At 38.0% G+C, this 16,442-nt stretch overlaps 1 protein-coding gene across 1 annotated transcript in view; it reads right to left on the bottom strand.

Moving 5' to 3' along the window:
- Positions 1-16,442, bottom strand: part of CADM2 (cell adhesion molecule 2) — a 245,512-nt gene that overhangs the window by 174,885 nt on the left and 54,185 nt on the right. Inside the window, exon 4 of the mRNA XM_029961467.1 lies at positions 48-197. Within this exon, the coding sequence (XP_029817327.1) occupies positions 48-197 (150 nt within the window). The remainder of the gene's footprint in view (positions 1-47; positions 198-16,442) is intronic.

The raw sequence follows: 16,442 nt of genomic DNA, 5'->3' as shown, positions 1-16,442 counted from the left end.
TTCTTACAAAAAATGGTGCAGAAGCATGAGTTGAGGAAACAATTTACCTTTCTTGTCATCGAAGTACAGTGTCTGTTGAGCTGGATTTGACCACTGGAGGGAGGTGTTATCATTTTGATCGACCCTGCAGGTCAAATTTGCCGTTCCCCCTTCAACAACCGTGACGTTCTGTGTAAGTGGAAACTGTCCTTGGCTGCCTGAGGAGGGAGGGGAGGAATGCAGGAGGGAAGAGAGTAAGAGGAAAAAAAAAAGAAAATATTTAGGTTGTAGAACTGAATTTATTGCAGCAGATTCAATGTGATCTATTCTGACCAAGGCAGCACGATAAACCAAAAAAAAAATTACATTTACAATATATTCTCTGTATCTGAGAAACAGATAGATGAATTAAGAAATAAGGATTCTTCCCCCCCCCAAGACATACTATACAGTTACAAAGAAGTGCCCTGCAATTTTATCTCCTCAGACATACCCACAGATGACTCAGTACAGACAATACAGTTAAATCAGTGCTGAAAACATCACTGAAAGCATGACATAAAACTCCACACAGAGTTTTTTCAAACAGAGGGACAGGGCAACCATGACTCCCTGTTTCCTTTTATACATTTTAAAGGCCTCTCAGGATGACGTTTTTCACGTCAGGTTTGGAAAGTTGTTGGAGAGCAAATGTAGTGTGAACCTAATACCCGATGCATACTCTGCTGAGGGAATATAACCTGATCTCATATGAAAATGGAAGGGATGATGTAGTAGGTCTCTTGCACATCTGTGATTCTATCCCAGAGCATTATGAATCACATTAAGTGCTTGCTGAAAAGTCACTGGGAAGATTTCCAAATGCCTCCACACAATACAGGAGCAGTATCGCTCAGGTTCTTAAATCACGAGCATTTTCAATGGCATAGTTAGACTGAAGTGTTTATGTGTGGGGAGAATAGCACAGCCCTTGTCAAACAGCACAACACATTCTGACAAACAGTACTGCAAGAAGGGAGTAGGGTAAAAACATGGAAGAAAAACATGGAAGACATTTTTAATATGGGCGGGGAAAGAAAGAAAGAAACCTTCAGTAATCAGCAAGACACATCATGGATTCTATGATCATTATCTAGGACATATATTAATTTACTTAAGGATACTATGCAAAAGAAAGACAATCCAGTACTCTAAATCAAACCTGTGCTTCTTTCTTCCCCTCCTTTTATACAAGTTCTCCCAATAAAAGAAGCACTGAAGAGTAGGTAGAGCTGCTCACACAAGAACCATAATGCCAAGACTGACACTCAAGTGGGATGTGTCAGAAACTAAAAACCTCTCTACAGTCCTACAGGAGCAAACAAGCTCATAGACATGTCATAAGTACATCAAGGAAATAATATATACAATATTCACTAATCATGCCAACACAGAATCAAAAATCCAGCACAAAACCTTCACAGAAACATCTTATTCTAGTGGCTCTCATCCCAGTTGTTCCCAACTAAGTTAAACTGAAGCACGTCTTCTACATAAAAGGCATGATAATGAAAATCTATTATCTAGCATACAGGTTTTCAGATGAGCAGAATAAAGAAGTACAAATTAAAAGACTAACAACTGAACTTCTATTTGACCTATTGACACTACCAAAGATGTAATTGTAGCCAGATTTCCCTATGGATTGGTTTCCCTATATAAAATAATTATGATGGCCTTAGATGTGGAAAATAAGTACCTACATCAGTGAAATAAATATTTCCATCAAACTGCAAATCTGAATAACTGGTATAATTTTTGCATAAATATCAACTTCCTACAGATATCTAAAGATCAACACCTACTGTGTTCTGATATTTACTCTAAGAGGGTATTTACTATCCATAGGATAACAGATAAAGTAAACAAAAAATAAGGAATGCTGAAAACACCATGGCTAATTTAAATGCTGCAAACAAAAAATGCCGAAATTCTCATGACATCCTCTGTATCTGACACTTCATTAATCAAACCCTGCTTCCTGAAAGCCACACGTTGAGAAATACTTGATGAGTGAAAAATCATAAACAAGGACGGGAAAAAAAAAAAGAAAACAGAAAAAATTTGTCATTTCCTTCTATTTCCCCTCTTTCAATTCCAATGTGTCAAGGAACCTCGAGATATTGCATAAATTGCTTATCGCTTAAATTAGAATTTTAAAGATCCAAAAAACCCCCACACAGCCTGTTATTACTTCCACTAAATTACAAGCAACTTACCAAAGAAATAACCTTCTAAAGTATGAATTGTGGATAGGAGGCTATGTGGGCTAAAATACTTTTTGCATACAAAAAGCATTAAACAGAACCTACTGCCAGAGATTAGCACAGTGAAATCTGTCATTTACATGAAAGACCTGGAATGGAAGACAGTTTAATAAAAAACCTGCTGTAATGATTTAGGACCTTATTAACACAATTTAGGAGATCTCCCCATAGTTACCCTGATCTCCCCATAATTACCCTATATTCCCTTTTGGATATTACAGTTCTGACCATGAAGGTGTCAGTGTACCTGCAGTCTGTCATGAGCTAATGACTGAGAAGTCACAGACTTGTCTGATCAGAAGAGTTGCTGGTATGTAAACTAGTCTGATCAACCAGATAAATGGGTGATGGAGATGCCACAATCCGAAGAGGACGAAAGAACTTTCCTTTCTCTGATCACTCCAACGTGTGCTGGAGTTTTGGAAGCAAGAAATAACCTAGCATATGAAAATGAGACCCAAACATTCATCCTATCCCTTACCAACACAGAAGCTGTGTGGATCTGGAGAACAGGCACAGAGCTTCATAGGAAGCTTGGAGTGGAGAAAGAGGTACAGAGAAAACGAGCCATCTAATATGGAAACTAGCCCAAGTGGAAAGAAAGGAGCCCGTGCAGAACAGATTAAAATAGATAAAGTGAGCCCACATGAATGGATACTGAACACTTCTCAATAAAGACAAAATCTATCAGCAAGTGGACTGGAGAAGGCTGTAAAACCCTGCATGAAACAGATGAACACTAAAGAAAGCACCAGCATTGTGTGTTTTAAGTGTCAAAGAAGTGTTTTCATGCCGCTAGAGATTGCATATGGTTCCTGAGGGGACCGACAGTGTTTTGTGGGAGAGGCCTTGTTTCTGATAAACAGAGAGGTAGCATGTTCCCAGGAAGGATGCCAGGGAAGGTGCCAGCCCATGCAAGTGCTCAGTGAGATGGAGAACCCAGGCCATAGGTGGTGCAGGCTCCTGCTGCAGCCCAGTGACCCGAAGCTGGAGACCACTGACCGGCATCACATCACTCCCCAAGGCACTTACTTTGGAAAACCCTTTATGGCTGGGGTAACTTATTACCACTGCCAAAAAACCCATTCATATTCCCAGCAGTGAATAGGCTGGTTCTGATCCATTTGAATAGGCCCATTAAATCAAGAATAGTTGGTGATGAGCCTTCAATAAAAAGGCAAGTCTAAAGGCCCTGTCACATTGGGGCTATCGTAATTTCAACAACCCAACACCATCACTATGATTCTTTAGTATGAACAGTTTTTAATACTGGTATTAAACTCCCATTTCCTAATTTCTTCCTTAACTCTGGAAGCAGAGATTAAACAAGAAAATGTCCTCTAACGAAAGCATTTCACCTTGACTTAAGAAGTCTAGTAATGGAAAATTAATGGTCCCTTTGGTAACTCATTTCAGAGAGCAGGAGTCACCCTTGTTTAAACAAAACCACAGAATTTACTCCTGGTATGCTGCTGTAACACTTAGCTTCCAGTAGCTCTTATATCTTTTACCCTGCTCCGAAGAGCTGTTTCTTATCAAATTTCTCTTGTAGGCACTTAGAGACTGTGATCATATCACCCATTAACCTTCTTTTTGATAATCTAAATAAATTGAGCTCCTAAGTCTTCCTGTAGAAACCGTATTTTTCTAATCCCTTAATTAGTCCGCGGTTCTTCTCTGTGACCTCTGCAATTTGTCATCTTTTTTTCTCAAGTGTGTTCAGGCCCAGACCTGGAATCCTCACTGCTGCAGTCACAGAAGGAAAAAAACACAAAGGTGATGCCACTTCTCCACCAGCACTTTGTGTTCTTGTTTGCACACCAAGATGAGTCCCCTGGGCCAGAGGCTCAGGCAGGAATCCAGCTGTGACTGATGGTCTACCATGAGGCTGGGAGTTTTTTCTCAGACACCATTCCAAAGACAGGCTCTCATTCCAGTTCTCCTCCTGTAGCTCTCAGATACACTTCCCTATGTTTCACTGCGCTGAACACAGCATTTTAGGTAAGTTCAGTACAATTTATTTCCTGCTTTACTATTACCTGAGGTGATTGACAGGTATGACTGAGATAAGGAAAACAACTCAGATGATCACCATTGTAAAGACAGGGCTGCCCACCCAACTGACTTGCTTTTCTCACAGCAAATTTCTGGCAATGACATTTCTACCCTCCACCAGCAGGTCAAGTCAATCAAACATGTACATATCCACCACTGTATATACAATTACATTCTGTTCCGTGATCAAACCTTGAGGCAGGACAAACTATTTTCCTGTCTGTATGGAGTACACTACTAAAGAGCAAAAAAATAAATAAATTACTGGTGGCCCATATTACAATTCCCTTCTACCTGAAAAAGAAGCAAGGAGTTTCATTAGAAAACACTACAATGTTATACAAAGGTAAGTTAAAATAAGCAGTGAAGCTATGGCAAAAAGGCAACCGCATTTAGACATCGCTGTCATCATATTGTATCCCAGTCCCTCTGCTCATTTTAGGAAGCTTTTTTAACAAAATTATTTCAACTAGTTTGACTAGATGGAGCTATAGTTAAGTGTATTCTACCACAGGTTGTTTCTGCAATGCTTTGTGGAGGACCAATACTGCTCTGCAGTAGAACTGATGGGCTCATATCTCATTAGCCACAAGCTGTTTCCTGTCAAGAAAAGCTTTTATTTTTTTTACCCCCCCCCCCAGAAATCACGGCTAAACTGCTTCTGTGGATTTTAACATTGATTTTTATCTCAGTATGTGACAAGTCTATGCAGAATAATTATCATTATTTGGTCCAGTTCGGAAACATTCATCACGTGAGTTCGTCTCATGTTTATTTGTTTATGTTTGGGTTAGGTTTTTTGCTTGTTTTTGTGGGTTTGGTGTGTTTGGGTTTTGGTGTTTTTTTTTTTACTTTTTTGCAATTACAATGAAAGCTCCTTAATAGAGTTCAACACTTCTGCTTGATGCTTAGGTGATACATTCTAATCAATTTACCAGGCTAATTATAAATGTGACTAGGTGGCTGTAAGCACTGAGAAAACATAATCCTCTCTTTACGTTTGTTTCTGCAAATATCTGTTCCTGTAGTAAACAGTTATGTTACAAATTAAGAGCATTTCACAGCATAAGTGAAGGAAGCTTTGTCTACTCATGTCACTGTTTACCAGTAATAATAATAATAAAAAAAAAGTAGTTGTGGATAGAGAGGAGGGCCTGAACAAGAGGTGACAGCAGTGAATAGCAATGTTTTGACACCTCAGCTCTACCTGCCCAGTGTCCCTATGAGGTAAATTAAGGTTGTCAGCATTTAGGATGGAAAAAGTAGAGTTTACAGTTCTATTACAGAGGTTTATCCTTTTCAGTCTTACACAGAACCACAAAGCCTTTTATTTGATACCTTTATAGCATGAAGTCAGCCAAAACCATAGCCCATAAAAATGCAAAGTTGTATCAGAAGAAATAAAGAAAAGAATTATTGAACAAATTATTTTTCAAAACTGTCTGATTTTTTAATACTGATTTCATTTGGACCAGGCCCTAACAAAAAACACCCCAAAAACCCCAAACAACAGAGCAGATGTTTGGTTGAGAAGGCAAGGAACTTACTACTTCAAATAGCAGCTTGCATCTGTGGAGAGAATACATCAATTTTGGCCTTCTTTCTCAGTAAAGAAACTAAAACATTAGAAACAAAAGCCAGCATGATGAAACACCTAATATATGGTGATGAAACATCTAATATCACTTTCCTAGCTTTCTCAATTTGTATATGAAATAATGCAAACATCTCTCCAAGGAGATGAAGCGTTATTAGCTTGTCTTTATTTAATTTAAAGACCAATGATACTGTAAACTGCATTTCATCAGGCACAAACTGGGCTCTGCATTACTGTGCTACTAATGTTTCTTGAAATTTCTAATAGGAATGAATCCCCTTCCCTATTTTTTTCTCAGGATGGATACCCAATAGTAGGTTAGTGTGCTGGAAACACTGATGAAAGAAACTACATAAGTTGTTGCCTCTATTATTTCACTTAATTTCTAAGAAAAGTCTTGAGAGTGTGGTAAAATATTGATGAGAGATTAAAGAAGATTAACACTCGATACAGATCTACCTGCTTTGCATTATTTTAAAAGACAATACAGCAATGTACCTGCATGTTAAACTGTGTTCATACAGTGTTTTTAAAGAAAGAGAAATTTGGCTGAGCATAATTGAATAAACAGAGTCTTTGATGGAATGAATTCACCTTTGCTAACTTGCTGCCTTAAATGGCAATAATTTAGTCCTATATCTGGATAGTATATACTTTTTTAGAGTTTATGCCCAGGGGGAATGTTCTGTAAATTGTTTGCTCACTAAAGAAACGTTATTTTAAAAAAAGAAACAAAACAAACAGACAAATTTTGTGTTCTAGTAACTGTTCCAAACTCTGGTAACAAAACCACTTGCAAGAGAACACTGGAATTAATGACACAACTGCAGAAAGTTACTACTGTTACCTCTAGACTGTTCATTCAAGGTCATTTGGCTTTTTTGAAAGGTTAAGCAATTCTAAAACAATGTGAAGGATAAGAGTGCACTGGTACAGCCTCTGATTTCAGACTACAGGATTTATGATGTACATCAATAAGAGAGAAGCAGGAAGTCTTTGTTCCTTCCTTCATCCCCTGTGTTTCAAGAGTATGTTTCCAAACCAGCAGCTTGATGTGATTAATTTGGACTATATTAGAGTGAAAGAGATTGCATATATAAATTGGAAAAAAATACATAGGGAAGCACAATCATTCCATAATGACAAATAGGAAAAAGTATGAGAGAGACAATGGGAAAAAAAAGTATGCACAAACAGTGCTGTTTCCTAGGAACCTTGCATAAGTGACTATTTTTACCCTTTTCAGGCTATCACCATGGTATTATTTGTTTGCAAATGGAGAAGAGTATCCAGGGGTCTTATTTATTTATTTTGAAAGGGGAAAAAAAGCATTCCCCTCCACCACCCTAAATTCCTCATGGAAGTTACAGATACAAACATAATTAAAGTGAACCTCATTTTCCCACAACTGTGATAACAGACTGATGAATTTTCTGGTCCTCATGAGTGTAAATATGGCTTAGGGTTTGGTGTCACTTTTCACTTTGAAGTGCTATGCTCAATTCTTTGTGCCTCAACAAAATCCTTTTTCTCTAAAAGCAGGACAGTACCCAACCCTAACACGAAGCATAAGGAATTAGACAGTAAGTCCTTTGAGGATCTGGGCCTCATTGTCACTCCATTTCCATTCCTAATCTTTAATATGAGAACAGTTGCATTTTCTTACTTCACATCAATTGCTCCAAGAAGATACCTGTGCTAATCTCCCAAATACTTGAGCAGCAGTCACAACGTTGCCCCCAGCTCTACCCTATTTTAATCTTGGTTTGAAATACTCTGGGCAGATGTGAATGCATTTAACCTCAACATTGGTAGAAGACATTTTGGAAAATAACACCTTTACTGAAGATAAGTAATGTTTAAGGAAGATGGAAATTACAAGAAATTCCAAAATAATTGAGAAAATTTTGGCTAGAGAAAAAGTAAGGATGAACCGAAAACATTAGAAATATTCAGCTTTCACTTTTTTTTTCCAGAAAAATCAAAATACTTTGGATTTAATTTTTCAACATTAAAATTTCCACTGAAAGATAATTATACAACCAAGAAAAATTACATTCATTGATTCATATCTTTCCTCCTCGTTCTGCCACAACCCCTTTAATGATTTCCTTTTTCCACCTGTGGAAAATATCAAACCTACTGGAAAAAATGCTCTCTCAGGCTTTCCAGTTATTGAGTCATTATAAAAGAAAATACACTTCCATCTCTCCAGGAATGCACTTTTCCTCCTTTCTGCATCCTTAAAAACAAATAATGATGTTTGAAGACCAACATGCTGGTCACCCACCTGGCAAGGACTTTCTTTTTGTCTCTCTGTTTATCTTTGTTCCCTGTCCAACCACTTTTTCTACCTTAGCAGAAAACAACCCGGGTTTAAAATCCTTTCACTTTTACCTTCACCACCTTCTGAAATGTCATCCAAAAGAGAAGTGAAAAGACAGAAGAAGAGGTAGCTGTACAAGTCAGATCTGAGTAGTGCTGTTGTTTGAATGTTTGTAACCTCAAAAAGCATTCAGAAATCAAAAAAGGAAAATCCACCATAACTGAACTGCTTACTCTTAATTACAAAATTCCCTGGAAAATGCTCACTCATCAAGTGAAGCCTTTTGTATTTAAATGGAAGCTCAAATGTTTCGCTGTACCAAACAACTGAGCACAACTGAAAATTAAAACTGTTCGAGGTTTGCCTTAGCACGTGCCCACATATAAGGTTTTATTCCTGTTAAAATATACAATTAAACATATACCTTGTACATGTTTGCACATACATACCCAAAGAGGACAGGGGATGAAGAAGAAGAGAGAAAATCATCAATAAACCCCCAGTTGTTTCTGTAAATTTAACTTCTCTTTACTTCAGACTATATATTTTAATTAGACTAGAACAGCATATCTAAACCCTGTTCTTCCACTCTCTGGTTTGGAAACAAGTCTAAAACCAGTCATTGCACTGGTACATTGAATAAATCCTTGCTACCTGGACTTCCAACACTTCCACTGTTCAGCTTGCTTCAGGTGATACGTAATTCTCTAAGATAAATGAAGAAAAAGCAAAGGTAGAAAAATCAGGTTTTGACCAGGGATGCCGTGTGTGTGGCATTACACTTATCTGTTCTGATTTCCAGATTACCAGTGTCTTTTCAGTGAAATACTCTGTTGTTGTAAATAGTCCTGACAAAATCATCCTAGTGGTAAATGGGGATCAATACCAAGAAGTTTGATCCTTGAGTTTGGTCAATGTAACAAAATATGGACCATTAAACACACTTTCAAAAAAAATCCCCTTCATAAATATATTTACTATTAAAACTATTGTGAAGAGTTGTGTGTGTATGTTGCCTTTTAACACACAAAAGGCAATACTGTCTTAAAGGTGGGAAATATTGTGCCTGCAGATGGTTTTGATCTGAACAGGCACTCCCTTGATGACTTTGTGTTGATCAATACATTGATACATCCTGGCCAAATGGGAACGTTCCCTGAAGAAAACAGTTCTGATTCTCACAGAGCAGAAGTCAGAATGATAAATAAAACGTTTTCCACTTGTGATCATCTGTATATTCACAAAGTTTTCCCTACTGATGATTTCACCCTCCATGTCAATATTTGGCTTCTTTGATGTTTGACTCCTTTTCTAGTACAGAAGAGATCTCTGAAACACTTCTCTGATGAAGCTAACGAAAGTTCAAATACAAAACAACAGGTTTAAAACTGACTTTGTACTTGATGGGTTTTTTCCCCTCTTTTGGTTTACACAATAAAACAAGACCAGGAATTTGGTCTGGAGAATGACTGCTGTATACAGTTCCAGTAGCCCTTTTGAGCCTAAGTGGCACCAAACAATAAACAACAAAACTACTTAGGCCAGACAACATTTTTAGGCACCAGAACCCAGGCTTGAACTACAGACATGAAAGGCAGTTTACACCAAACAAGGATGTATATTCCACTCTGTCTTCTATCCTCATTGCTTCAACACTTGCTCTTTCCTTCTGTGTCCTTCCAACAACACTATTTGTGTTTCAGACAGAGGAGGCTTCCTCCAGTGCAAGCTTCAGACTGAAGAGAATATTTTCTCAGGTGATTGCTTTTTGTCAAATTTCATTTGGGAGCCTCGGTTCCTATTAACAGATATTAGGAGATCAGGGTTGCATCCTGCTAGTCTTTCATGTACCTGTTTCCCTAATGAGCATGACACGCAGATCAGTCGTAGATGTGGCTCTCATTTGGTGCAATTTAGATATCACTTAACGTGAAACTACATTAGACTTCAGTGTACTTTGAAATAAAATCACTTACTCGACTGACTTTCTTTCTTCCTCCCTGTGGTCTATGAAATATCTATTGATATGGCAGTGCTGATCTGCAGCAGTTCTCCCTGCTGACTTAGGCCAGCAAGCTGCTCATGAATCTAGCAGATGTTTCAGTTGTCTAGGCCAATGGAAACCTTATGGACCCTTTTTTCTTCATCTCCTCCCAGGAGCAAATATTAGTACAGCAGATATCTGGATGTGTGCCATGTAGCAGCAGAGACAGGGAAAAGCTGCTGTGGCTGCGCTAAGCGTGGTGTTGCACAACGATTGTATTTTTCCCCAGTCCTCTTTAAAAGGGTTGTTTATAAATGCCATGTTCCTCGACTATAGCTAAACATAAAGTCTGGGGGGTTTAAAAACATATCCCTAGACTTCTCCTGTTGTGCTGTTGAACCTTAGATTGATACACAGGTGTAAGTTAGAAAGGTCTGTTCATGTGTAAGACTTCTGTTCCGCAGACAATACAAATTTAGAAATGCCCAAATGCCAGCTGCATTGAACGGCCTGCCCCCAGCAACAGATGGTACAGACTGTGAAAGTGGAAACTGCTAAGGGGATTTAGGAACAAGAATAATCTAAATTTTTTTTTAAATTTAATTTAAAAAATGGAATGTTGCTCAGAGAAGCCACGGATCCCCCATCCCTGGAAGTGTCCAAGGCCATGTGGGATAGGGCTTTTAGCAACCTGGTCTAGTGGAAGGTGTCCCTGCCCATGGTAAAGGGATTGGAATGAGATTATCTTTAAGGTCCCTTCCAACCCAGGCCAGTCTGTGTTTCTATATTTCTATGATAATTTAAAGGAAATTATATTCCCGAATTCTCCAGCTGCTCTAAAAAACTGCTTTCTAAAAAATTATTTTTTATCACTTGACTTCACTTTCACGGGTAGATGAAAGGAAGTGTCTCTTATTCCAGCTCTCCAAGTTCTTATTCTAGAGCCTGTTTCCTTTTTTTCTTATTGTGACCTCTGGATCCCTTTTATTTGTGAAACTTTGACATGGGGTCTGTCATTTGCAGTGGTCTATAAATAAAACACTTCAACCCAATTATCATATTTATCTGAAACCCTTGCTCTTACTGTTCTTAAAAGTAATGATTTGGCTGAACAAAAGGAATCAGCAGAAAAATGTTTTCCGAATTTCTTCACTTTATGCATTCATGAGATGTATTTTTAGATTCATTATTCCTCTCTCCTAAGCCATTTAAACTCTGACTCCTCAGAAAGCACAAAAAGGGACAGGACAGGTGTGAAGGCAGTGGCAGAACTAGGAGCTCAGAGCTGACTTCTAAATTTCTACAAGAGGCATTACCATTATTGACATCATTATCAATGTCACCTAGACTGCAATCTTTGTTTCTTTTTCACTAATTAATATGGCCTGTAGTCCAACAGACCCGACAGAATAAATTTATTAATCAATTACTTTCAATTAGAAAAACTGCATATTTCTTAGGAGGTAATTCCAGCTCCTCACAGCAATAGGTATATCAACACAACAATTCAAATTTTTTTGTCTTCCTTAAAATCATATTTTGGTGTGTACTCTTGAAAAAAGAATTCCTTACATATCTGGAATGAGAATCACAGTTAAATGAACTGCATTCAAAGGCAAAGAATCAAATTAATCAACTGCATATAAATCTAAGCCCTACTTAAAAAAATATTATTTTTAATTAAAAAAAGTCATAATTAGAGGCTACAATAGCTATAATTGCTTTAGTATAGAAAAGTTTTAGTGACTTTTATGACACGTGATACACAAGGGCTCTCTGTAATAACACGTTTTTTTAAATCCACTGAAATGTTAGAAATCAGCAAGTATATTGATATGTGCATTAAAGCAATTTTCTAGATCAGTGACTTGATGTCAGTAATGGTTGACTAGATTCCCTACTTGGCTGTACGAATATTTTAGTTGAAACCTTTCATTTTATAATTTACTGAATTATTCTAAAGGTTATTTGGTACCTAAAAAAATGTTGACTTGAGCAAGTTTCTTCTAGAAAAGAGAAAACGTCACTTATTCTGTACATGGTTGAAAAAAACGTTTGCTCAAGTCAAATTTGCAGGATAGCCAAAAATCCTACTCCTAATCTCATTACCATATTTCTTGCATTTTACGTAATAAATTGACGCAAATATGCTATTTTCCAGGATTAAATCACATTATTTTGCCACGACTAAAAGGCAGGAGTGCTCACACACATATTAAAGCCCAGTGAGGTAACTCCCAGCTGTGGAGTGACCACATATCAGAAAAGAAGAAATGCAGAGCAGCTGAAGGTTTGCTTGCTGAAAGACGAGTACCTTTGGAACAAGCTTTAGTCTTACTAGTGTGGGCACCAGCACCTCAAGCTGACATATCCACAGGTGGTTATTACCCGAATCAGTGCCACACTCACAAGCCCAGGTGGAAATGAAACTCTGAGCTCACCAAGGGGCGCTGCAATGAGAGGCGGGAAGAAAAACGATTCAGGCAGTGAGGGTGAGCAGCCTCCTCTTCAGGGATCACGGAGGTAGAAGCAGCAGCATTCCTGAAAGGAACATATGGGGCAGCCACAGGTGTGCCATTTCCTTAATCACCCTAAGGTGTGAAATATTTGCAGAACTAACAAAAAACCACGCTGCTGTGCAATTAGGGAAACGCAAAGAAAAGAAGAGTTTCGCAGTTGCATCTATTAATGTTGAGCAGCTTTGCAGTTTGTGAGCCCCACAAAGGCATGCAGCAAAAACGTGATTCTCCTTTGCAGTCAGTTCTAGAAAGTGTTAATCACATTAGTACTGACTGCTGATGGTTTTATTCATGAGAGGAAAAGGCAAACAAGAGCAAGCATGAATTGAAATGCCTTAGAAGATACTACACATTCATTTTGAAAATGTAGGGGGCTTACAAAGCATAAATCTCCCACTCGGTAAGAAATTAATTACATAGCAGAGGAGGATATCTGATAAAATTTACCAGACTGATTTACCAGCTTCATTATAGAGATTTCTAAATTCTTTTTAACAGACTAAACAGGCAAATATATTTCCCCATTAGGGAAATATAAATGTCAAAGACGCCATTTGCATATCAGGGGAGGGCAGGAGAGGGGAGGAGGAGACACAATGGCTAACATCTGTTGCACAGATTGAGATAACTAGACCTTCTCTGGACAGCAGAGTGCATTTCTCAGGTGCAGAAATGAAAGGGCAATGCAGTGAATTAATGTGTTTTGAAGTCGAGGAATGTAAGTTAAATATTAGTTTCTGAACTTTTGAATTTTAAAGTTAGTTTTTAAAGTACATTGCAAACAACAGCTGCTTGGGTTTTGGTCTCAGAAGGAGTATAATTATATTAGTAGCTTTCAATCACAGTATGTTCTGAGTAAAACAAGTAATTTATTTTTTTTTTCTAGCTGGTCTTTCTTAGTTTTTTAAACCTACACAGTAGAAAATGCAACATGAATATTTCTAAATCTTGTTGCCTGCTTACATTCAACTGATTTTTTTTCTTTCTGTTTGCACAAAGCACCTCCTTCTTGGCATTCATCCCCTCAGCAATCAGAATCCCAGCTTGAAATACTATATATGAGGGGAAGGTAAGAGAACTGATCTCGCTCACCAAGTGCCTTTGCTTTGAGTATCAAGACTTCTGTATTTTCAGGACTGTGCACTTGTTTATGTACACTGACAAAGCAAACAAGCAAGTGCTTAGAACACAATGCATTGTACTAACATTGTTACTGCAAATTTTATACCCACACACATCTACATGTTTGCTGCACAGGCTCCTTTGACTGCAGCCATTATAGAGTAACTAGTTTTATTGTGAAGTAGTTAGCTAAGAATATAAAGAGTTGAGAAACATTTCATTTGGGAGAGAAAGCTGATGATGTAGTGGGCATTTTCTGTGATGAAGTCCTACCAGTTAAAAAAGAGTGCATGAAGTTCTATGTCTCTGAGCATGGAGCACATGAAACAACAGAAAAGGTGACTTTGTTCATGATTCAAACCTTTTCTCAGTCAATACTCAGCCTCAAGGCATCTATCACGCTTGGACTCTATTTTTTTTTCTTTTCAGTCTGTAATCGAGTGCTCAGTGCTTTCTCTTCAGAACAGTGGGAAGTAGGTAACTGCTACAGGACCAAGTCCTACAAGGGCTCATTTATACTGTTTCTCCATTTCTGACCTAGAGCAAGCACAGCTATCTCCACACTATAACCCAACCAGTGTATCCATCAGTTTTACTGATCTTCCCGAGTTTCCTCCATAGAACCACAAACAAGTTATTGAGATAAACTGTATATCTTCCACACCTGACCTTTGGGCCAAGCAGTTGTGGAGTAGAGATCACTGCCCTCTCCAACATTGTTATATGGCTTTTTTTGAACTGTCTTAATTTCAATAGTAATGTATCCCCAATTTCAAGAAGGTACAGCAAAATCCATTAACAAGTTCTTTCTAAACCCTTAGTAAAAACCTAGCTTCTCTACAGTCTTCTACCTCTTGATATTACAAGTGCTGTTTTACTCACTTTTAGATGTTGCTCCTTCTGCTTGACTCTGAGAATCAAAGGAACAGAAAGAATGATAGCAATGAAGACGTCTTTTACCATCATGCATTGTACAAAAAGCCTCAGCCAGTTCTCCTGAGCACCACAGAATTATAGTCTCATGCACTTATAAATCTTTCTTACAGCATCTGTTGGACTTCCCATTCTTCAGTTCTCCCGGAATAACATCCATTGATCAAAATGGACTTACCAACACAGTAATGCCAATACAAGTCAAAAGTCAGAAGAAATGTAGCTTGCTACAGTATAGAACACGTCTAAAAAAATCAGGGGCATAGAAGAGGATTTGACCTTCTCAATTAGTCTGACATAAAATTAAATCATGTCTAATTTAGATATCCTTCCACTTTGAATTTATACTTTTTGCCATCGAAAGCAGTTGTCTCAAAGCCTTTTGTTGAGCATGCTTCTCATGAGTGACAGGCTTGGATCAGTTAGTCTACCTTACTCTGCCATTGGCAGCAGAGTCTAGAATGTCTCTGCTGCTTTCCTGGAGATGCTTTTCTCCCTTGCCAAGTCCTGCTTCCTCCACCCTGTGTGCTGCTGTACCACTCCAGCTCTCAGACTGGCCAGACCCTGAGCTGAGCCTGTGAAATGGTTGGGTTTCAGCAGTCTCGGGTCACGAGGACTGGGAAGAACCTCTCTGATATCAACTTGGAAGAAAGAAAATCATTACCAAACCACACATGTCTGCGATTTCCTGTCTGCAAGAGAGACTTACATGCAGACAGACACATGTAAAGCAAATATGCACTGAATGCAGCGTGGATTACAAAAGATGACTCAAAACCCAGCCGGAGTTCTCTTACTTAACGTTACACTAAACTCACTTACAGAAACAACTTACAACAACATTTCACAAAGGAAGTTTGCATATTTAAAAGGCCAAGAATAACTGGCTGGCTTTTAGTTAAACATAACTCTGCCCTGTGTTTTCAGGGAAAAAAACAAGGTAACTTACAGTCTCCAAACAAGCCCATACTGCAGTGTCTTTTCCACTGAAAGACTCCAACATTATTTACACTGCTCCTGGGCAATTATTTTGAAATAATAAACTCACTGCAGCTAGTTCATCTCATTCCACATGCATGGAATCTTTCTTTTCTAGGACTATATATAGGTTCTCAAATGTCCTCTGTAAAAACAGCTTTTAATGGCTTTGCTTTGGGGCAAGAGGGGAAAAAATCAAAACTAGGCCTTGCTTATGTTTTCAGCAAGAACCATTTATATACAGCTCTTGTAGAACTGCACTGGCCTATAAAGAGTTGTTATGTTTTGTTTTTTTTTAATTCATCTAAGCTTTAAAACAGGCAGAACAGCACTATCCAAAAAAAATCTTCGAAATAAATGAACCTGCTCCAAGAAAGGATGAACACAAGGTGAGAAAACCAACAACTAAAATTATTAATTGGGATTTGCATAAAGATTTCCAATTTTTTATTCAAACTATATGGGAATATATATATATATATATATAAAATCCAGTGATTCCAAGAGCTGGAGCTTCAATAAAAGAGAAAACAAACAGAACACCAAACAACATGAGACTTGTCACAGAACAGCAGGACATAAGAACTTTCTTCTTCAGATACAAATGAAAATGTGAAAGAAACAATTGCATGTTGCATCACTG

Source organism: Manacus vitellinus, unplaced genomic scaffold (genome assembly GCF_001715985.3).
Source record: "Manacus vitellinus isolate BGI_N305 unplaced genomic scaffold, ASM171598v3 scaffold_35_pilon, whole genome shotgun sequence".
Classification (NCBI taxonomy): domain Eukaryota; kingdom Metazoa; phylum Chordata; class Aves; order Passeriformes; family Pipridae; genus Manacus; species Manacus vitellinus.
This window is presented reverse-complemented; position numbering and strand designations above follow the sequence as displayed.